General features: G+C 42.2%; 1 protein-coding gene across 2 annotated transcripts in view; it reads right to left on the minus strand.

The window, feature by feature from the left end:
• Positions 1-2,525: 2,525 nt before the first annotated feature.
• Positions 2,526-22,890, minus strand: part of ube2h (ubiquitin-conjugating enzyme E2H (UBC8 homolog, yeast)) — a 120,215-nt gene continuing 99,850 nt past the window's right edge. For both annotated transcript variants that reach the window (XM_078553082.1, XM_078553080.1), the window contains 3 exons: positions 18,710-18,762; positions 4,508-4,636; positions 2,526-3,622 (listed from right to left, as the gene is read on the minus strand). In XM_078553082.1, the coding sequence (XP_078409208.1) occupies positions 3,498-3,622; positions 4,508-4,636; positions 18,710-18,762 (307 nt within the window). In that variant the 3' untranslated portion in view covers positions 2,526-3,497. The remainder of the gene's footprint in view (positions 3,623-4,507; positions 4,637-18,709; positions 18,763-22,890) is intronic.

A 22,890-nucleotide genomic window follows, 5' to 3' on the forward strand; every position in this document is an offset into this window, starting at 1 on the left:
GGTACCTTGATTCAAGAATGTGACTCATCAGCACCTTCCCAAGGGCAATTAGGAATGGGCAATAAATCTGGCTTCACCAGCGACATCCAGCTCCTGTAAAATGAATGAAAAAGCACTAGCCTACAACTTTCTCCGTTCCCATATGTTGTTGGGATAGGAATCCTCTAAAATGCACAGCTGCCAGTGGTCTTTACACATCTGCCTTTTCTCCCCCTACTATATTTGCCGGCAACTGAAGCCTGCTCGGCTTTGTCAGGTTTCTCATGCTTCCTTCCTCCTCTGCTAGTCTGCTGTAACCACACATCCTCTGGATCTCAAATATATATTGTGCTAATAGAATTCTCTCAGCATTTCCTCCTTGTCTTGCACCACTTCTGTCATTTAATGATCTTCTGCCCTCCACCTAATTTCAGATAATTTTTTCCTCTCCCCTTTCCCCTCACTGTTCCCCCTTAGAAGCTATTCCTCTAACAGCTCCGGGGAAAAGTTAACTTGAAAGATAAACTCTACCTTCCTCTCACCTATTTGCAGCATTACCTATTTTAATACCAAGGTACTGATATTGATGCATTCCATTGTCCCAACATACGATCCCTTTCACATACTGACCACAACACATCCACTAAAACACAATACCCTTCACACAATCACTAGCCCAAACGCCTTTCAGCTGATCACCTAAGGCATTCAGACCTGCATTTATGTAACATTCATCACACCATACAAATGTCAAAACACTTTACATACAATGAATTGCTCTGATATTTAATGGATATCTAGAAAACCACAACAGCCATTATTCATATAGCAAGATCCCATAAGCGTCAGTTAAACACCCATTTTGTGTTTGGCAGTGTTGGTTGAGGGAGGAATGCTGGCAGGATCTGAGAACTATGGTGTGCGGTATTTGTCGAAACAGGTTGGTTTACATTGCTCTCCAGGCATTAAGGTGGTCACTACATCCTGCCACCAAGCAGTCAGATGCATTTACCACCAATAAAGCGGAGCCGTACTGCACAGTCACTAGCTGTAACGAGTTGGTGGGAGAAGCCCTGACATCCTTTTTCTGCAGAAACCAAACTTACCCAGGCTGTCATGTCATGAACTATAGTCAGTTCACAGATTGTACATAACCACCAAGTCTCTCATACTCAACGATCTGCACAATAAACAACAGTTGTTGTTATAGATGAAAAGAAACCTTCCAACGCACACAAGCAAATAATCCTGGAGTGGCAGTGCTGTGAATCAGGCAGCACAGTGACTGAAGCTCCTCCTTGATCACTCAATTGGAAAAGTCCATTAATACTCTCAACCCAGACGGTCTCAATCAAAAGCAAAATACTTTGAATGCTGGAAATGTGAACTGAGAGACATACAATGCTGGAAATTCTTAGTAAGTTAGGCAGCATCTGAGGAGAGGGAAATGTAACGATTCAGGTCGATGACCTTTTATCAGAACTTACGGCATCAACGTGAAACGTTATGTTTCTCTCTACCACAGGTGCTGCCTGACTTAAGCATTTCCAGCACACTCTGCTTATTTCTCAATTTGAGTGATGTATCCAAATCTCACTGCCACCAATGGAACAGTATAAGGAACTGAGATGCCCATTTCCTAATGTTAAGTATCCCTGCACCCCAACATCAAGTCTTTTACAGACTACGAAATGACATGAACATGACAAGTGAAATGCAGATAAACAGCACTGATTCTTTTGCAATTGAGAACTGCAAAGTCTTGCTTTGAAAATTAGGCTCTGACACAAATTGCTTCTTACTGACCAGGCTTGCTAAAGCCTTGTATAAAAATGGATATTAATCCATGTATAAAAACTGAGTCTGCAGAAATGGACATTGCACTGGGCAAAATACAGGCCCTTCACCTGAATTTAAATCCAGCACAGAATGATGGGTTGAAAGGTTCCTTTGGCTGGTGCTCAAGTTGGAAGAGTTTCAACCCTAGTACAGCACAAAACTGTCTGCTCTCATTTGGGAGATGATTAGTGTGTGAAATGGGAAATATTCCAATGGTACAGTTCCTCAATGCTGAGGTCCCTCAATTTGATTAACATGCAACTCACCAAAAAAAATTAAATGACATTGCAAGTTTATTCTGGGTGCGGTCAGGCTGCACCGAAAGGCCAGGAGGTAGCTGGGGTGAGAAATGAAAAATGTAACGGAGTGGGACTAACTGGATATCTCTTTCAAAATGTCAGCCCAGACATGATGGGTCAAATGTCTTCCTCCTGTGTTGTAAGATTCCAGTGCTTTTGGTGGTGGAGGAGGGGGGTGGGGGGCAGAGGGGGGGGGGGGGGTGCTTGGTGGCAGCTGGTTGGGGGAGGGTGCCCTTGAAAAGAAGGAACACAGCAGCAGGCTTTGCATCTCCATGTGGTTTATGCCTCCTATAGGTTTATAAAATGTAAGTTGTTCCATTCCTGAGTTTTTCACCCCTCATCTTGATAAGCACAAAATTCATACAAATGGGAGGGAATGGATAAAAATCAATACAAGCTGCAAGGGAGAAGAATCCAATATTCCTTTGTTGTACAGCTGTATTTACAATAGCTGGCACAGAATCCCACGTAGGGGGAAAAAGAAACACTTCAATCAATGCCAAAATCGACTATTGTAACAATGAAAATATACATTTTTTATTTGAAATCACCAGCGAGCATACTAACTAACCCTAAATAAGTCAAACAGGTATAAGTCAGCACATAGCAATAGGCCATTTAAAAAAAAAAATCTATATAGCAAGATAGGGTGCCGGCAAGTATTTCCCCAATAATAATACAACGTGCTAATTAGAGTAATCAAGTTCACCACTACCTAGTAATTACTTAATACTATCCTTCAGGTTAAAGCCACAAACACTAGGTTTTTTTATAATTAAATCTGCTTTACGAACCAAAGTCCTAAACAAGTTGTATTCTTCCATATCATGCCACAATAAAAAAGGATGTGTAATCTGTACGTCCATTTTTATTCACGAGGAAAAAATAGAAACAAAAAAAACATGCAGAGCAAATAATGTGTTAGTTTTTCTTCTGCCTAATAAACCTTCCATTGTGCTTCGATTTTAATGAAACTTTCTCTGTTCTCTCTAGCGCTGTTTTTCTGTTCAAGAAATGTAAAATGTCATTCTTGCTTGGTTGATATCCTGCTCTGCACCAATCCGTTGCTCGCTTTTTCTTGCTCTCTTCCATTTTGGGTCAAAACATTTTACGAGTTAGGTATACCAAAGTTATGAGATAGCATGCATTTGGGCCTCACACAGCTACTGGAATGTGCGGTAAGATGCACCTCAAGTTGGAGAAATGACCAAGGAGAGAAAAAAAATCTAGGGTGATAATATACCAATGCTATCCATAAAAACCTGGTTTTAGTAATAAAAAAAACTTGCTTTTTTGTTTTTAAATATGAATATTATAGTCTGCTTTTCAATGGTTAGGAAATTATATAGTCTGTCTCTTTGAAAGAGGGCGGTGACACTACTACAATTCCATATCCTGGGCCTCATCCTCGGAGAAGTCAGACATGGAGCTCTCTGATGAACTTTCACCTGCACCCTCCTCTTGTTCCTTTAGCGCCTCTTCTGTTGCGTATTTCTGGATGTATTCTGTGAAGGGAGGCAGGTGAAGGAGGAGGGGAAGAAAACACAGACTTGTGTTTATTATAGTACCAACCACTTCTCTTAAAAAATACTCAAATGCAATAATAAGATACTTATGAAGACAAATGCATCACTGCAAGATTGCACAAAACAGCAATGAGGTGAAAAACCAGTTAATCTGGTGGTAATTACTGATCCAGGCTACCACCTTATTTCTCTTCTGGACAACGTAGCAATCCCTAACTGTGCCCGAAAGTCAGCTCAGACCACAAATTCAAACCCCTGGTAAACTTGGAATCCTCAATCTCTGCCTGAGGCAAGGGTGCTACTCAAGTGAGAGGCGCAACACAATAAAAACAGTCGTGGGAACACAGATCAGTCAAGCCTTGCAAAGAGATTTTCTTTCGCAAATGCAAATCCCCAAAGCCAAGCAATAGCCTCATTTGCTGAGTTGAAGGTGATTAGTCCGCCACTTAGTCTGTACAGGGGACTGAAAGAGACTGAAAGGAAAGGCTTCTGGTGGGACCTGCCATCAGAACTTGGGGTCATATAGCACTGCTTCACTGTTTAAAGTCAGCTGACCCTCTCAACCACTTACTACACTATAACAAGCAACTAGGCCAGCATGGTCCAAGCACTCAGTTTGCGGGTCACTTAGGTGTGGATTCTCAAGGTCATGTGTAAATGATTCCAATACAAAATACCCTTCCTCAGCCGGTCTATGCTCTGCCACTAGCCATGCAGCTGCTGATCTAAAAGTACTCAATACTAACACTGGATTCCAAGTATTCTAGTCTCTAGCACCATATCCCCTCATTACCACAAACTTTTTGCAAATAAAACTTTGGGCAATTTTTACACTGTTCGATACAATCATAAAGTAGACCCTACCTTTGATTTTCTGTTTGTACTCTTCTGGTCGATGGAGATACATAGCTGCAGCATCACCATTTAAAGGATCGATTGGATTTGGATAGGCCAGCAGCTGGGGCAGGAACGACTCAAATATATTGGTGAGATCTGTAGGGAAAATACACAAGGTAGATTACTCCCTTATGGAGTGACAAAGCTGTGGTGATCTGATTAAAAACCAATCCCAAAGTCAGTCAGTGTGCTGCCTGCTTTTTCAACAAGACAAAAAACTGTGATAGGTCAAGTTATCTAGGGGTGGGGGAGGAAGTGAACAAGGTGAAGTTTCTTTATCCCTTGATCAGGAATTCATGATCAGGTGTTCATGTTTGGTCAGGACAGTGTCCGATACACACAGGTATACATCACCATGCCAAAGAGCCCAGAAATCAAACGTTAACTGATTTCTTCTCCACCGATGCTGCCAGACCTGCTGAGTTTTTCCAGGTAATTCTGTTTTTGTTTTGGATTCCAGCATCCGCAGTAGCTTTTAGCTTTTTGTTTTTACAGAAATACCCATAGTGAGATCTCTATTTCCTTGACAGTGAATGCACTCTCGGCACTTGCTTAATCCAGGAAGGTTAGACACAAGTCGCAACAGCCAAGGTTTGGAAATCAAATATACACACAGGCAATCATGGAAGTTAAGTAGTCAAAATCCAGTTCTATTCCAACAGCTAGGGCCATCATATCCACAGAACAGTGATATCTAATTTTTTGAGCTCCCAACTTGCCAAAGCCAGTGGCTGCATACAACTATGCAAGTGCAATTATCTACACAAAATAATGGGCCGCTCTAAATAAATAAAAGGTTTGTCAACTTATCCAGTGCATCCCTCCCACCACACCACTTCCAAAACTTCACGAGTCTCAGCTCATTTAAACTCTTGAAGGATTGAGGGATTGAAGGATTGAAGCCTGAAGAATGGATAAAAGCAGATTTCTGAACATTCAAATTCACCAATAACAGAAGTTTTTTTCCTGTCATTTGGGCAAAGGGAAGTTTGATGAGCTCAAGTCAAAATTGGCTTTGCAATCAAGTGCATGAATCAGCAGGGGCTTCAAGGAGCTTGCAGAATATGTTGGGTCTAAGTTCTCGACACCCCACCTTGGGGCCCTGGCTCTTGGAGGTTGAGTAGAAAGAAGCCCAGTGACAAATCTACCCTCCAGAAGCCATTAGTGGCTGGCCAACTATTAACAGAAGCAATATAGGATCACTGGTGGTGTATTATTGAAGAAAAGGCCTTTGCACATCGAAATCAAGGAATCTCACATCCGCTCACAACATATCCCATTATTTATTTTCCTTTTTCAATAACTTTCTAGCCATAAATAGGCATGTGTACTTCCTTAAATTTTATCAGCCATAAACTTATCTTGGGTGATAAATGGTGGGAAACCATAAAGCACAATTAAAGAACACTTTAGCCCACAAACTAGTCATCAGGATGGAACTACTGCAGAGGGAGTTAGTAACTGTGCTCAGCAGCTACAAAGACAGAAATGAGTGCAAGCATAACAATCATGTTACCAGGTCTAGGGCTCATTTTCATTTTCAATTCTCATGCCCTAATTTTAAAGTAAGTTGTGCTACTTGTTGCTCCCCTCAAAGATATTAATGTCTTGCTGGGTGCAGTTTCATGGGCCTCCTCTGGTACGTTATCCATCTGGCCTCTATTGAAGTGCAGTGACTGAGTATGTCAACAAGCTGCTGCACACCGAGCTCAATCTGCTTCGCAGAAGTATACTCCAATCAATGTTCCTCTGACTATCCTGGAGCCTTCAGGATGAATTTAACACTCTCGCGCTTTCCCTAACTAAAATCACAACTTTCAGAGTTAGGATTTTTCTGATCTGTATGGATTTATTGGGAGCAATATATTCCCAATCTTAGTCAATTAGATTGATTTTGGGTTTGAGAACACAGCATGATTGTTGATTAAACAATATTGGTCATGAAGCACTTTGGGTCTTGCTGTGGAACAGAAAGGCATATTATGAATGAGAGTTCTTTCTTACAATGACATTTGAATATAGATGGATTTAAGGCCAGAATGCAATCTGAGATGGTCTGATAATGTTATTTAGAAATTAAAATCAAGACAAAATCTTAAGGAAAGTGTGTTCTCTTATTTAAAAAAAGACTTAAGTGACCGAATTCATGTTTTTGATTCTGAAAGAAATTGACAAACTGATCGGGAAAATGTGTTCACCATAGTGAAGGGTTCAGATATCAGAAACATGATCTAGGACAGATATGAGGTGGAACAAGGCTTTGAAATAAGTTACTAGGAAAGACCATTTATGTATACAAGAGACAAGTTCAAAAGGCAATTAAATAGGTTCCTGGAGAGAGAAAGGCCTGGAAAGTAAGGCTAACGGATGCTTTTTAAAAAAATTATTTATTCATTCATTCATTGGATGTGGGTCGGTGGCTAGGCCAGCATTCATTGCCCAACCTTAACTGTCCTGGAGAAGGCAGTGGTAAGCCACCTTCTTGAACCGCTGAAGTCCACGGGATGTAGGTGCACCCACAATGCAGTTAGGAAGGGAATTCCAGGATTCAGACCCAGTGACAGTGAAGGAATGGCAATATAGTTCCAACTCAGGATAGTGAGAGACTTGGAGGGCAACTTGCAGGTAGCAGCTTTCCTGTGCATCTGCTGCCCTTATCCTTCTAGGTGGTGGAGGCCATGGGTTTGGATGTGCTGCCCAAGGAGCCTTGGTGAGTTGCTGCAGTGCATCTTGTAAACGGTACACATTGCTACCACTGTGCATCAGTGATGGAGGGAGTGCCAATCAAGTGGGCTGCTTTGTTCTGGATTGTGTCAAGCTGGGGCTGCACTCATCCAAGCAAGTGGAGAGTATTCCATCACACTCCTGACTTGTACCTTGTACATGGACAGGCTTTGGGGAGTCAGGGGGCAAGTTACTCACTGCAGAATTCCCAGCCTCTGATCTGCTCTTGTAGCCATAGTATTTATATGGCTGGTCCAGTTCAGTTTCTGGCCAATGGTAACCCCCAGGATATTGATGTCTGATGAAGTGAGCTTTAAGCCCAATAGCTTTTTTGGTCCTAAAAAGTCTTAAAGGGAAAACAAGTTTGGGCTTTGGGAATACTAGCCACGAAATCACAGATCTACACTTGTCATTCAGAGATACACATCAAAACATTTAGAGGCGAAAGGCAAAAGATAAATATTCACTTATTATTGTGATGTATTGCACTGCTTCTTTGAGCACCATTAACAATGGTCAATATTCCATAGTGCTGTTCACAGCCACAAATACAAAATAAATTATAACTGCATTTGCGCTTCTCTCCCACTCTGACATCAACGACCTGGACTTAAACTCAATGCAAGGGTTGTTTAAATCTGCTGAAACCACATGAAACAACTCGGAAATTACAGAATGAGTTGGACAAAATAAATCTGATCTTCAGTTTGTAGTAAAGCAGTGAGCTCCACTTTCTACACCTCTCATTTTCAGACTTCTTCCATTGTAGGTTTACACCGCCAGGAATAACCTTAGACTTACGAAATATTCATCTGTTTGTTTTAAGAATATTTTTGCAAGCATGTTACGGAAAAAAGATAGACAAATTCAGAATGAGAGAATGCACCACAGTATACAAGCTGTTTAATGGTTTCATGTCTTTTCAGTTTCATTTGTCATCTCTGAAAGCATCAACTCATGCCAGGGCGTGTGTTGGCAATCCTCTAAGTACCATGTCCCAGTCACAATTCTGTATGTGAGAGATTAAACTGTATGCAGACAGGCTATTTGACCTCAGGGAAAGGACTAGGCTGGAAAGGAGTGAATGTTACAATTTTTAAAAATGGGCATGAGATGAACCCTCAAACTATCAACCTGTTGGGCTTTGGGGAAAATGTTTGAGACTTTGGTGAGGGATACCAAATAGGATCATCTGGAAGAACTGAATCGGATTGCAGAGAGCCAGCTGGCAATGTAAAGGAATTGTATTAACACACATGCCTGAACACTCCTGGGTTTAATGACTCTCAATGATAGCTCATCTCCCTCACATGCAATTGGGCTCTTTGAAGTCAGTAATAATTTTTCTCCCACCTTCCAAATCAAATGAGGTCATTGTTGGAACAACTTTATTGAGATGGAAAGAATGAAGTGGGCTTCATTACCAGGGCTCAAACTCAATGCAAACTGCTTAAACCTGCTGATAGCACATGAAGCAACTCAAATTACAAAATGAGTTGGACAAAATAAATATATGGGCAGATGACACTGAATGCCAGTGCAAAGTAATGCACGTAGAAAGGGAAAATAGACAAAGCATGCAATCCGTGGAGATTAAAGCTGGATGAGAACAAGGTGTCTCAACAGACTCAATGCTCAACCACAGAATCACAGAATTGTTACAGTGCAAAAGGCAGCCATCCGACCCATCATGTCTGCACCAGTTCTCCGAACGAGCATTATGACTCAGTGCCATTCTGCTGCCTTTTCCCCGTAACCCGGCACATTGTTTCTAGTTAGAATGCCTCGCTTGAACATGCCTCCACCAGACTTCCAGGCAGTGCATTCCAGACCCAAACCACTTGCTGTGTGTTCTTAAAATCTGCATAGAGTCATAGAGGCCTCCAGCACAGAAAAAGGCCCTTCGGCCCATCGAGTCTGTGCCAGTCAAACAAGTACCTAACTATTCTAATCCCATTTTCCAGCACTAGGCCCATAGCCTTGTATGCCTGGCATCGCAAATGTACATCTAAATACTTCTTAAATGTCATGAGGGTATCTGCCTCTCCCACCCTTTCAGGCAGTGAGTACCAGATTCCCACCACCCTCTGTATGAAAAAAATTCTTCCTCACATCCCCTCTAAACCTCCTGCCCCTTACCTTAAATCTATGCCCCCTGGTTATTGATCCCTCCACCAAGGGGAAAAGTTCCTTCCTGTCTACCCTATCTATGCCCCTCATAATTTTACACACCTCAATCATGTCCCCCCTCAATCTCTTCTGCTCCAGGGAAAATAACCCCAGTCTATCCAATCTCTTCTCATAGCTAAAACTCTCCAGCCCAGGCAACATCCTGGTAAATCTCCTTTGCGCTCTCTCTAGTCTAATCACATCCTTCCTATAATGCGGATTCCAGAACTACACGCAAAACTCTAGCTGTGGCCTAACCAGTGTTTTATATAGTTCCAGCATAACCTTCCTGCTCTTATATTCTATGCCTCGGCTAATAAAGGCAAGTATCCCATATGCCTTCTTAACCACCTTATCTATTTGAGGGACCTTGGTGTGCATGTCCCGCTACCTTAATCGACTGGTGGACATGCACACCAAGGTCCCTCTGATCCTCAGTACTTCCCAGGGTCCTACCATTCGTCGTGTATTCCCGTGCCTTGTTTGTCCTGCCCAAGTGCATCATCTCACACTTATCCGGATAAATTCCATTTGCTACTGATCAGCCCATCTATATCCTTCTGTAATCTAAGGCTATCCCCCTCACTATTTACCACCATCAATTTTCGTATCATCTGCAAACTTACTGATCAACCCTCCTACATTCAAGTCTAAATCGTTTATATATACACCACAAAGAGCAAGGGACCCAACACCAATTCCCGTGGAACCCCACTGGACACACATCCAGTCACAAAAACACCCTCGACCATCACCCTCTGCTTCCTGCCACTCAGCCAATTCTGGATCCAATTTGCCAAATTGCCTTGGATCCCATGGGCTCTTACCTTCGTTATCAGTCTCCCATGCGGGACCTTATCAAAAGCCTTGCTGAAGTCCAAGTACACTACGTCAAATGCATTGCCCTCATCTACACAGCTAGTCACCTCTTTGAAAAATTCAATCAAATTGGTCAGACGTGACCTCCCCAACAAGGGGACAAAACCATGCTGACTGTCCTTGATTAATCCCTGCCTCTCCATGTGTAGATTAATTCTGTCCCTCAGAATTGCTTCCAATAGTTTCCCCACCACTGAGGTTAGACTGACTGGCCTGTAGTTCCCTGGTTTATCCCTTCCTTCCTTCTTGAATAACGGTATCACATTGGCTGTCCTCCAGTCCTCTGGCACCTCTCCTGTGGTCAGAGAGGTATTGAAAATTATTGCCAGCAGCCTCACTCAACAGCCTGGGATACATTTCATCCGGGCCTGGAGATTTATCTACTTTTAAGCCTGCCAGGCACTTAGAACCTCCTTCCTTTCTATGCTGATTTCTTCAATTATATCACTGTCCATCTGCCTAATTTCCATGCCACGTCGTCCCTCTCACTTGTGAACACTGACACAAAGTATTCATTTATATCCCTACCTACGTCTTCCAGCTCCACACACAAATTACCACTATGTTCCTTACTGGGCCCTACTCTTTCCCTAGTTATCCTCTTACTCTTAATGTACTCGTAAAATAACTTTGGATTTTCCTTTATTTTACCTGCCAATGTTTTTTCATGCCCCCTTTTTGCTCTCCTAATTTTCTTTTTAAGTTCCTCCCTACACATTCTATACTCCTCTAGGGCTTCTACTGTTTTGAGTCCTCGTTATCTGCCATACACCTCCCTTTTTCTCTTTATCCAATCATGTATATCCCTTGACATCCAGGGTTCCCTGGATTTGTTGGTCCCACCTTTTGTCTTTACTGGAATATGTTGGCCCTGTACTCTCCCTATTTCCTTCATGAATGGGTCCCACTGCTCTGGTGCAGATTTACCTAAAAGTAGCTGCTCCCAGTCCACTCTGGCCAAATCATATCTGATCTTATTAAAATTGGCCTTCCCCCAGTTTAGAACTCTGATTTCTGGCCCATCCTTGTCCTTTTCCATAACAAACATGAATCGAATGGAGTTATGATTGCGACCTACAAAATGCTCCCCCACTGATACCTCTATGACTTTCCCGGCTTCATTCCCTAAAATTAAGTCCAGGACCACCCCCTCTCCTGTAGGAGCTTCTATGTACTGGCTTAAAAAACTCTCCTGGATGCATTTTAAGAATTCTGCTCCCTAAACCTATCACACTATGACTAAGCTAGTTAATGTTGGGGAAGTTGAAATCCCCCACTATTGCTACCCTATTATTTTTACACTTCTCTGAAATTTGCCTACATATCTGCTCTTCTATTTTTCTCTGACTGTTTGGGGGCCTATAGTACACTCCCAGCAATGTTATTGCTCCTTTTTTGTTTTTAAGTTCTACCCAAATGGCTTCATTTGAGGAGCCTTCTAAGATGTCATCCCTCCTTACTGCTGTAATTGATTCCTTGATCAATATTGCGATACCCCCTCCTCTTTTACCTCCTTCCCTGTCTCATCCTAGACTGGGTATTGTGTAATGAGAAAGAAATAATTGGCAATCTAGTTGTGCGAGGCCTCTTGGGGATGAGCGACCATAATATGTTACCCCTTCAATAAACTCCAGCAAGTTAGTTAAACACTATTTTCCCTTAAGAGATCCATGCTGGCTCTTTCTGATCAACCCACATTTTTCCATGTGACTACTAATTATATCCCAAATAATTGTTTCTAGAAGCTTCCCCACCATCGAAGTTAAATTGACTCGTCTAATTGCTGGGGGTTATCCCTAGAACCTTTTTTGAACACAAAAGTAATGTTTGCAATTCTTGAATCCTCTGGTACCTCCCAAGTCTAGGGAAGACAAAGATTATGGCCAGTGTCCCTGCAATTTCTACTCTCTCTTCCTTGGATGCATCTCATCTGGTCCCTGTGCCTTATCAACTTTAAGTACCGACAGTATATCCAATACCACCTCCTTATCAATTTTGAACCCTTCTAGTGACAGAGTTTCCTCCTCTGTTAATGTGGTCTGGGTAGCATCTGCTTCCTTGGTAAAGACAGATACAAAGTATTCATTTAACAGCTCAGCCATGACTCCTGCCGTCTTGTGTAAATCCCTTTTTGGTCCCTAATTGCCCCACTCCTTTTACCACCCTTTTACTATTTATGTGCCAATGGAAGACTTTGGGATTTCCCTTTATGTTGGCTGCCAGTCTTTTCTCATAATCCCTCTTTGCTTCTCTTATTTGCTCCTTCACCTCTCATCTGAACCTTCTGTATTCAGCTTGGTTCTCAATTTTTCTACCCGACACTTGTCACAAACAGACTTTATCAATCATAATTTCTATCTCCTTTTTCATCCAGGGAGCTCTGGGTTTGTTTGCCCTACCTTTTCCTTTTGCGGGAATATACCTGGACTGTGCCCGAACCACTTCTTCTTTGAAGGTAGCCCATCATTCAGCTACAGTTTTTCCCACCAACCTTGGTCCCAGTCTATCCGGCCCAGCTCCGCTCTTGCCCCATTGAAGTCGGCTCCTCCCCAGTTAATTATTCTTACTCTGGATTGCCCATTGTCCTTTTCTACCTTCACCCTAAATCTTATGATACAATGATCACCGTCTCCTAAATGTTCCCCCACTGACACCGGACCTACTCGGCCCATCTCATTTTCAAGAACTAGGTCTATCAGTGCCTTCTTTTTTGTTGGACTGGACATATACTGCTATAGAAAATTCTCCTGAACACACACTAGGAACTCTTGTCCCGCTCTGCCCTTTACACTACCACTATCCCAGTCTATATTCGGGTAATTAAAGTCCCTATTATAACTACTCTATAAGGCTTGCGTCTCTGTAATTTCTCTGCAGATTTGTTGCTCTACATCCTTATCACTAGTTAGTGGCCTACAGACTACACCGAGCAATGTAATTGTACCCTTATAGTTCCTTAGCTCTAGCCAAATTGATTCTGTCCTTGAACCCTCTGGGACATCCTCTTTCTCCAGCACTGCAATGCTCTTAACCAACACAGCCACCCTCCTCCTTTTCTTCCTGCCCTATCTTTCCTGAGCACCTTGTACCCTGGAATACTTAACACCCAATCTTGCATTTCCTTGAGTGAGGTCTCCTGTTGTCACAATATCACAATTCCGCAAGGCAATCTGCACCTGTAAATAACCAATCTTATCTATATACTCAATTCATTCACATACATGCAGTACAACCCTGATTCAGACTTCATTACTTTCTCCCTTACTCTGAATCAGCCTATTAACTTACCATTCTCCATACTAGTGCTATCTGTCCCTCCCAGTATTTTGTGAACCTTATGTTATATTAGTTTATTACTCTAATATTCTCTCCTGGTTCTCACACCCCTGCCAAGTTAGCTTAAAGCCCACCCCAACAGCAATAGCAAAACACCCCACAAGGAACTCAGTCCCGGTTCTGTTCGGGTAGGACCCATCCAGCTTGTACAGGTGCCATTTCCCCCACAGCCAGTCCGTGTTCGATGAATCTATAGCCCTTCCTCTTGTACCATCCTTCCAGCCATGGATTCATCTGCCTTATCCTCCTTATCCTCCTATTTCTGTACTCACTTCCACATGGCCCTAGAAATAATCAGGAGGTTATTACTTTTGAGGTCCTGCTTGCTAATTTTCTACCTAGCTCCCTAAATTCTGTCTGTAGGACCACATCCCCTTTCCTACCTAAGTCATTGGTACCAGCATGGACCATGACTTCTGGCTGTTGACCCTCCTCCAGAAGAATGTCCTGCAGCCAATTGGTAACAACCCTGACCCTGGCACCAGGGAGACAACATACCATCCTGGAGTCATGTCTACAGCTATAGAAACAGCCTGTCTGTCCCCTAACTAACGAATCCCCATCACTATTGTTCTTCCTTTCCTCCTGTACAGCCAAGCCACTCGTGGTGCCATAAACTTGGCTCTGACTGCACTCCTCCGAGGAACCAATGCCCTAACCAGTATCCAAAACAGAAAAACCATCAGCGAGCAGGACCACAGGGGGCTCCTGCATGACCTAAAAGCAAAATACTGTGGATGCTGGAAATCTGAAACAAAAACAGAAAATGCTGGAAAAACTCAGCAGGTATAACAGAATCTGTGGAGAGAAAAGTGGAGTTCTGAAGAGTCGTCATACGGACTTGATATGTTAACTCTGTTTTTCTCTCCACAGGTGCTGTTAGACCTGAGTTTTTCCAGCATTTTCTGTTTTTGTTCCTGCACGATCTGCCTGGTTCTCCTGGGCTGCCTGGCAGTCACCCATTCTTTTCCTGCTCCACGTTCCTAACCTGCGGTGTGATCACCCCTCTGAACGTGCTATCCACATAGTTCTCAGCCTCACGGATGCACCACAGTGTTTTTCAAACTCAGCTCCAAAGGTGAGGTTTACACCCAGGTCTATTTCTGCTCAGCTGCTCCTGTTCCAGACTTAGAATAACTTTTCTTTTTATACCATACCTCTTACCCCGTGCACCAAATTCCCACTGAGCTTAATTTCCTACTCACTCAATCTCTATATCACTCCGGCATAGTCGCCTGTCTCCTTGCATGCCCCTTACTGACTGGACTGATTTCCTGACTTGCAAGCCCCTTACTGACCAATGTAGTGTAGCAATCAGTAAAGTCAATTAATATTGAATGATACAGTCAGAACAGTGGGATACAAGTCACAGGAAACCTTGATCAAAGTATGCAATACTCTGATCTGTCCCACACATTGAATGTTATTGAATGTATTGAATGTTGCTCAGAAACAAAGGAGATATTCAAGCACTGAAGGCAGTGCAATAAAAGGCCATGAAGTGGATTCCTAGTTCGAGGATAGACTGGACAGACAAGGGCATTTTCAACCAGCAAAGAGAGAAGTAGAGATGTGGCCTTAGAGGCATGCAAGGTAGTTAATGTACTGTAAAAGGTAAATCCAGAATGCTGTGTTAAATTAAATTGCAAGACTAGCACAGGTTCAAAGTGGTAAAGGGCAGATTTACGCCAGCTCTCAAAATTCTTCTCGATGAGCACGTGAAATGAATGCCTCAAAAGAATATTTCAGTGAAAACCTTAGAACGATTGAAAAAAAAACAATAGAATGCTCTCTTGGGGAGTCATTGGGACTCCTTTTGATGAATGAACTTAGGATGATCTAATGGCCTACCTCATCTGCAATTTTTTATGGCTGTGATTTTTAAAATTTGGGGTGGGGTGGGCTGTAGAAAAGAGGAGAAAGTAAGGGGAGAGAGAGAGAATACTTGCATTTCTATAGTGCCTTACACGACCTCAGGATGTCCCAAAATGTTTGACAACTAACGAAGCATTTTTAAAGTGTAGGAAAGACAGCAGTTGATTTATACATTGCAAAGTTCCATAAGCAGCAATGTGATAAGTGGTCAGTTTGAGTGACATTCATTGAAGAATACATATTGGCCAGGACACAGAACTCCCCTGCTCCTCTTCAAAATAAATTCATGGGATCTTTTACGCTCACCTGAAGACAGATGGGGCCTCAGGTTAAAGTCAGCGCTGCACGGGAGTGTCAGCCTGGATTTTGCACACAAGTCTCTATAGTGGGATTTGAACCTACAACCTTCAAGACTGGGGAGTGATTGATCATAACACTGATTAGCTAAAATGTAAAATATTAGCATATCTCATCTTGAAAGGCACAAAAATAATTATACATAAAAGGCAACAGAATGGTAAAACAACAAAAAAAAACTTATGATCTGGAATGCGCAGTCTGAAAGGGTGGAAGCAGATTCAATTGTAACATTCAAAAGAGAATTGAAGAAATATACGAAGGGAAAAAAATTACAGGGCTATGGGGAAAGAGAGGAGAAGCAGGACTAATTTGGATAGTTCAACCAAAGAGCTGGCACAGTCACGATGGGCCAAATGGCTGCTGCCTCTGCTGCATCAAATGAATCAGGCATTTCACTGATCCAAAAAACTGGTGAGTAAACCCATATGCTGTACATTAATTATTGCTCAATGACACCAGTGAAATTGCAAGTACTAAAACAGATAATACTAGGGCTGTCGCTTAGTTTTTGCTTGAGTGACACTAGCTGCTGGTTGTGTTTAAACCTCCTTTCAACACACAATGTTAAAAACAAAGCATCCTAAAGCCGTTTCAATCTGTCAAATGGCGTCAATTTAAAGAAAGGTCTCAGTGCCAGTCAATAGCCAGCCAGGTGGCAAATCCTGGATAGAGGAGTACAGCTCTAACTGACACAAATTTACTGTTCAGGTAAAAGCAAATTAGCTGTCTAAGTACGATAAATATTTTGCTGCATTGTTGTACATTAACTACCTTGACTTGTAATTCAAAGATTTTAGAGGGATGATAAAAAGCTTCATGCAAATTAAGCACTAGTCCTGCAGCAAATAGAAAGCAGTCCAGTTCTGGCAGAGCTCTAACCCTTCACTTCTTTTAATTTGCTGCTTAGCACACAAAGAAGTCTCTCTTTTGGAATTGAACAGCTTTTTAAGCAGAAGCTTGATTAAAATGCATTTAGGCCAGTTTAATCCAGAAAATTATTTCTTGCCTTCCCAGAAAGCAAGGTACTCAGGCTTCTTAGATCCAGCAAGCACAGAGAGAAACATTTTACAGGTGATGCCGATTAAAGATGGAACTGCTCTAGTTAGTAACTGATGTTAACTGTCAGAGTACCCCTTTACTTGGGCTTCTGAAGACCCTCTTCAAGGTCCATGTGTGCCATTTAGCAAGACATTAGGAGGTGCACAAGGTGTTTTTCACCCCCCCCCCTCCCGGCCAACCAACCATAGCGGGTTTCATCCACAGGTGGCATCTCAATGCTAAACCTGAACCAAACTTCCCAGAATATTTCATCTGTCTGTAATAATCCTAGAGCTTCAACTGCTTTCAAAACCAGGTGCAGGAACTGCACTGATTCCTTTCTCTTGAAAATAAACTATTTCTGACGGTTGCCTATTCTAACTACCTACCACAATTTCAAGAGTCTCAATATCCCTTTGTTGCAAGCAGCTTGCTACTTTTGTACTGTGTGCTCTAGAGCTGTGATTGCAAGTTATGCTGAATCACTTTATATTCATATATCTCTTCTCGGCATTTTAAAAATCTAGATCATGCCCTGTTCTCACTTCTCCAAAGGTCATTTTTGTCAGCTAAATCCAGCCCCCAGAATTATCTTCCCTCCTCATAGTACCTAAACTGTAACATCTTTAAAATATAGCCTTTTCAATTAACTTTCCTAATTACAATAGCCTTTTACTATTTTTAATCAAATGCCCATGAAATGCATCCCTGTAGCTCATCAACTTCAAACAGGTTCACAATGGTAGATATATTCAGTGAAATAATAAATGATCAAATCCAAAAAGAGCTCTGTTTTGCAATGAATTCTCACCTATTAACATTTCATTACTACCCTGTATTGCTGTACAGTTATCTGCATTCAATGATGCCACTTCTTACTGCAATTTAATTTTTCTCTGAATAGCCACTTGGGCAGATAATCAGCAGGATGCAGAAATTCATATGAACACAGGTCTGATGATTAAATAATTTATTGAAAGCTCTGGCATCATCTACAATTAATATGAATTCAGCACTCAAGCACGTCAAAAATCTCCTAAACCCACCTCAGGATAAACAGCTATTTGAACAGTGAAATTAATTCATCATTTCGACTCTGCTTTGCAACTTCATTTCCATTAATCTATCTGCTCATTTCTTCAATCATGTTACTAAATTGTCAGTACAAGGGATGATGCAGTACCATTAATTGGATTTCATCAATCTAGTAGGAAAAAAAACTGTGAACCTTCCCACCAGTGCAGTGAGATAAATGTACTAGTGCTGCAGATCTGGTGGGGTGGGGGTTTACTTTTTGTGCCAATCCATTTCACAACAGTGTGCATCAACAGGATTGGCCAATTATTCTTTAATTTTCCTTGCTGACTAAAGGCCCTCAATTGTCCATGCTCCTTCCTATAGGATCAACAGCCCAAGGCTGTAGGCCATATCTATGTTTCTGTCGATAGGGATAGTAACTTAAAGACACAAAATTCCTGTTCAATCAACTTTGTCCTCTAATCAGGCTCTTATGGTTCTGGATTGTATGCCATTAAGTACAAACTTCAGTCTTTCATTTTGCTAAGCCAGCTTTAGATCCTGTATGCGAGTAGCTTAATAGGCTTGGGAACACGAGCAAGATCAGCTACACATCGCAGAAATATACTCAAGACATTCATCTTGCTCCCACCTGAACATTCAAGACAGGAACCCTAGCTCCACTTAATTCAGGATTACAGCTGACATCTGGTTAAAAAGGGAAGGAAAATGGATTTTAAATTTCCCATTTTTAAAAAAAAAACTACTCACCATAAAGAGCTGTCCATGTCTGGTTAATTACATCTAGACATACAGTTCCCGATCTAGAAGTAGAAGCAAACAAAGAAGGATACCTGAAACAGGTTAGATGCTAACAGAATTCTCATAACCCACAACCTTATTTAAAGACCATATCCAAACGAAGTCCAGCAGTAATTGGAGTGGCCAGCGTTCTGTGCAAGCACATTGTCAGTGCTATGCGGGGCAATTGCTATCTTCAAGGAACCAGAGTCCTATAGCATGTTCATATAATAAATTGCTATGCTAGGGTTTTAGGTGAATGGACTATGACAAGGGAAGGAAGAAAAGAGCGACAATGATGGCAAAGGAGTATGGTTTTCAGGAGGAGGGTTGAATGGAAATAGAAAAATATTTGCACTAGGTAAAATGAAAAAGATAGATTGATCTCAGTTACTACAGTTTACTCCTGAATCTCACCACTTGACCGATGTTCCTTTTAGGATGTGGAAGTAGGCATAGTAATGAGAAAAATTCCTATACGGATACATCACTATCACAATGGGCACACAACAAACAAATTCAATAGAAGCCATTGTGCTTCAATGTTGTGTGATTTTTTTTATTCATCGCTTCAAAGTGCCCTGGTGTGAGTCACATATCTACAACCACTATTACTTCATCCATAACGTTCAAAATACACCCCACAACCACCAAAAGAACCCAAGTTTGGAGGGTTAGAATTACTAATTGTACTATTTCTATTTTCATAGTTCAAAATAGAAATGAAGACTTCTCACTTTTCTAGATTTGTTTTGGCCAGTTTAACAAATAATTTGGAAAGCGTTGTATTTGAATGTTGCAGTTTAAAGCAAGTGTATCCACAAAAGTTCAGAAAAAAGAATCTAGATGAAAGATGGTTCATATGTTAATGAAGTCAGTTTCCCTCAAGATTGCAACAATAAGCAATTATTAGGTTCGCTTGATAATCAATAAACACCTCACACCCACTGTATTGGGAAGTCTCTGGTCCCAGGCATTTAGAAAAGGTGTAGGCATTTTTTTGTAGTTGCAAAGAGAGATATGTAAAAAAGAGACACAAGGTAGAAATCAGGTCCAAGTTAGATTCAATGGCAGTCAGATTTTTAAAGAGAAAGTTGCAAAGGCTTTAGTCAAAGCTAAAAGGTTGGAAATGTTGGAGGGCAACTAGAAGTCATCTCAAGTATTGCTGGGAAAAAAGAGAAATGCTGTCAAAGCTTTTTTGTCTTTCACTCATCAGGATAGAATTCGCAAGAATACCAATTATAAAAGGGAACAACAATTCATGCTGCATGAGAAGAGTGTTGATTGGTTCATAAGTAGACTCTGATTGGTAGAGGCATTGCCATGGAGAATGCACCAGGGAGCAGTTAACTGCCAAGCTTTTGTTTAAATTCAAACCAGGCAGGCCAACTCAGATTGGTCAAGGCAATGCCATGGGGAATGAACCAGGGAATGGTTGTTCCCCATGCTTTTGTTTAGTTCAAAAAGGTGCAATGCACAGACATGCTCCTTCTGTCTGCAAAGAACAGGGCCGTGTGTGGAAAAACGTAGCTTCTAGCACGCGTTAGTGAGCCACGCTGTGAGCCGGACTGATAATCTTAAGTTAGTTGTCAGTGTAATCATTAAACAATCCTGATGAGTGCTGACCAATCGTGGAATCGCATCGAATGTTGGACATTATGTTTTGAGTTTTGCAAGCACAGGCTGGTTGGGTACAGTCAGCACTTTACCTGCTGCAAACAACCAAAGGGATGTGACATTTGATACGATCAGCCATTCATTAGGACGTATAGCCTACATACCGGGCATCACATCAACTCTGAAATTCATATACTACATTGCTCATTTGTGTGATGGACAGAACGTCTTTTTGCTTGAAGGCAGCATCGTTAGAGGAAAATGCCATTCATGTTGCTACTGCGTAGGAGCAGCATGAAACGGCTAGCTTTACCTGTTGGTCAAATTTTTGAGACATCTTACCCTTCCAAGGTAATCTGAGGTAGACTAGGCACTGGGCACGGAAGTAGCAGCCTTAGGCCCATGAGTTTCCTCAACATACAGCGGGCAATGATATGATCAAAGTAGCTATTATCCCACAGGATGGCTTCAATGCGCCCTATTTCAGCATCAAGCTTGCATGGTGAGCAAATGGCTCAGGTCCTATTTACAATGCTGCCGATAAGGCCAATCTTATAGCACATGGAACTGGAAGAATCCCAACGCACATATTGACCAGTGAAGGTATGCTTGCAGTACTCGGTAGCAGGGAACCCACTGGCAGCTTTTTCAACTGAAAGGTCGAGGAAAGGCAGCTCATTTGACTGTTCCATTTCAAAGGTGAATTTGAGCACAGGATGGAGCCCGTTAAGGTGTGTAAGGAAATTCTTACACGCAGCTGTGGATTCAAATATAGCAAACGTGTCATCTATCCTTTGTTTTATTCATTTACAGGATGTGGGCATCGCTGGCTAGGCCAGCATTTATTGTCCATCCCTAATTGCTTCTGAAGGTGGTGGTGAGCTATCTTCTTAAACTGCTGCAGTCCACATGGTGTAGGTACACCCACAGTGCTGTTAGGGAGTTCCAGGATTTTGACCCAGCAACAGGGAAGGAATGGCAATATTTTTCCAAGTCAGGATGGTGAGTGGCTTAGAGGGGAACTTCCAGGTGCTGGTGTTCCCATCTATCTGCTGCCTTATCCTTCTAGATGGTAGCAAAAATATGCAAGAGGTAGGAGGTTAGGTACATTCCATCAAAGACATGTTTCTGTGGAAACTGACATGAATGTTTGCAAGATCTGGGCCTAGAGGGGAATCCCATGGCTACACCATTTATTCGGGCATGCAAGGGGTTGTTAAAACTGAACTCATGAACTCAGCAACTTGTGCAATTGAGTTCAATGGACACAGATTCAGACAATGGCAGCGTGTCTCAGTCACCATGATATAGTAATGTGGTGCAGATGTCTATAGCCTCCTTGAAAAGTACATTGGTGAATAGGCTAGCAAGGTCGAACGAGCACATGCAGAGGGCATCACTATCAATATGCAAGTCCTGTATGGTCTTTGCAAAGATGAAGTAATCCTTCACCACATATGTGGAAAACTTGCTCAGAACTGATTGCAGCAACTCACCCAACCATTTAGCCAATTCATGTTGTGCAGAATCAGTCATAGATAAGTTAGGACGTAAAAGGACATCGCTTGTGCGCCTTGGGCAGCCTATACATAGAGACACAGTGAGCCATGAGGGTGAATACTGTCATATATACCACCCAGCAGTTCATTACTCTTGCACTCGCTCAACAAGCGTTTTGGTAACTTGCTTTTGAGCAGGGCTGTCCAGTCACGTTTAGTGGTAGGTCCAATGGATGCAGATTTGGGCTCATCATTAAGAATAAGGGGCATTTTGTTGATATAGTCTCCATGGTATTGCCTCTATCAGAGTCCACTTGCCAACCAATCAGCACTTTTTAATTCATTCACAGGATGTGGGCTTCGCTGGCTGGACCAGCATTTATTGCCCATCCATAGTTACCCTTGAGAAGGTGGTGGTGAGCTGCCTTCCTGAACCGCTGCAGTCCATGTGGTATAGGTGCACACACACTGCTGTTAGGAAGAGAGTTCCAGGATTTTGACCCAGCAACTGTGAAGGAATGGCAATATATTTCCAAGTCAGGATAGTGAGTGACTTGGTGGGGAACCGCCAGGTGGTGATGTTCCTATGTGTCTGCTGCCCTTGTCCTTCTAGGTGGTAGTGGTCGTGGGTTTGGAAGGTGCTGTCAAAGGAGCCTTGGTGAATTCCTGCAATGCATCTTGTAGATGGTACACACTGCTGCTATCGTGCGTCGGTGGTGGAGGGAGTGAACGTGGAGTCAAATCAAGCTTTGTCTTGGATGGTGTCAAGCTTCTTGTGTTGTGGGAGCTGCACTCATCCAGGCAAGTGGGGAGCATTCCATCACACTCCTGACTTGTGCCTTGTAGATAGTGGACAGGCTTTGGGGAGTCAGGAGGCGAGTTACTTGTTGCACAATTCCTAACCTCTAACCTGGTTTTGTAGCCAGAGTGTTTGTATGGCTATCCCAGTTCAATTTCTGGTCAACGGTAACCCCCAGAGTGTTGATGGTGGGGGATTCAGTGATGGTAATGCCATTGAACATCAAGAGCGATGAT

Source organism: Cetorhinus maximus, chromosome 12 (assembly GCF_964194155.1).
Source record: "Cetorhinus maximus chromosome 12, sCetMax3.hap1.1, whole genome shotgun sequence".
Taxonomy (NCBI): domain Eukaryota; kingdom Metazoa; phylum Chordata; class Chondrichthyes; order Lamniformes; family Cetorhinidae; genus Cetorhinus; species Cetorhinus maximus.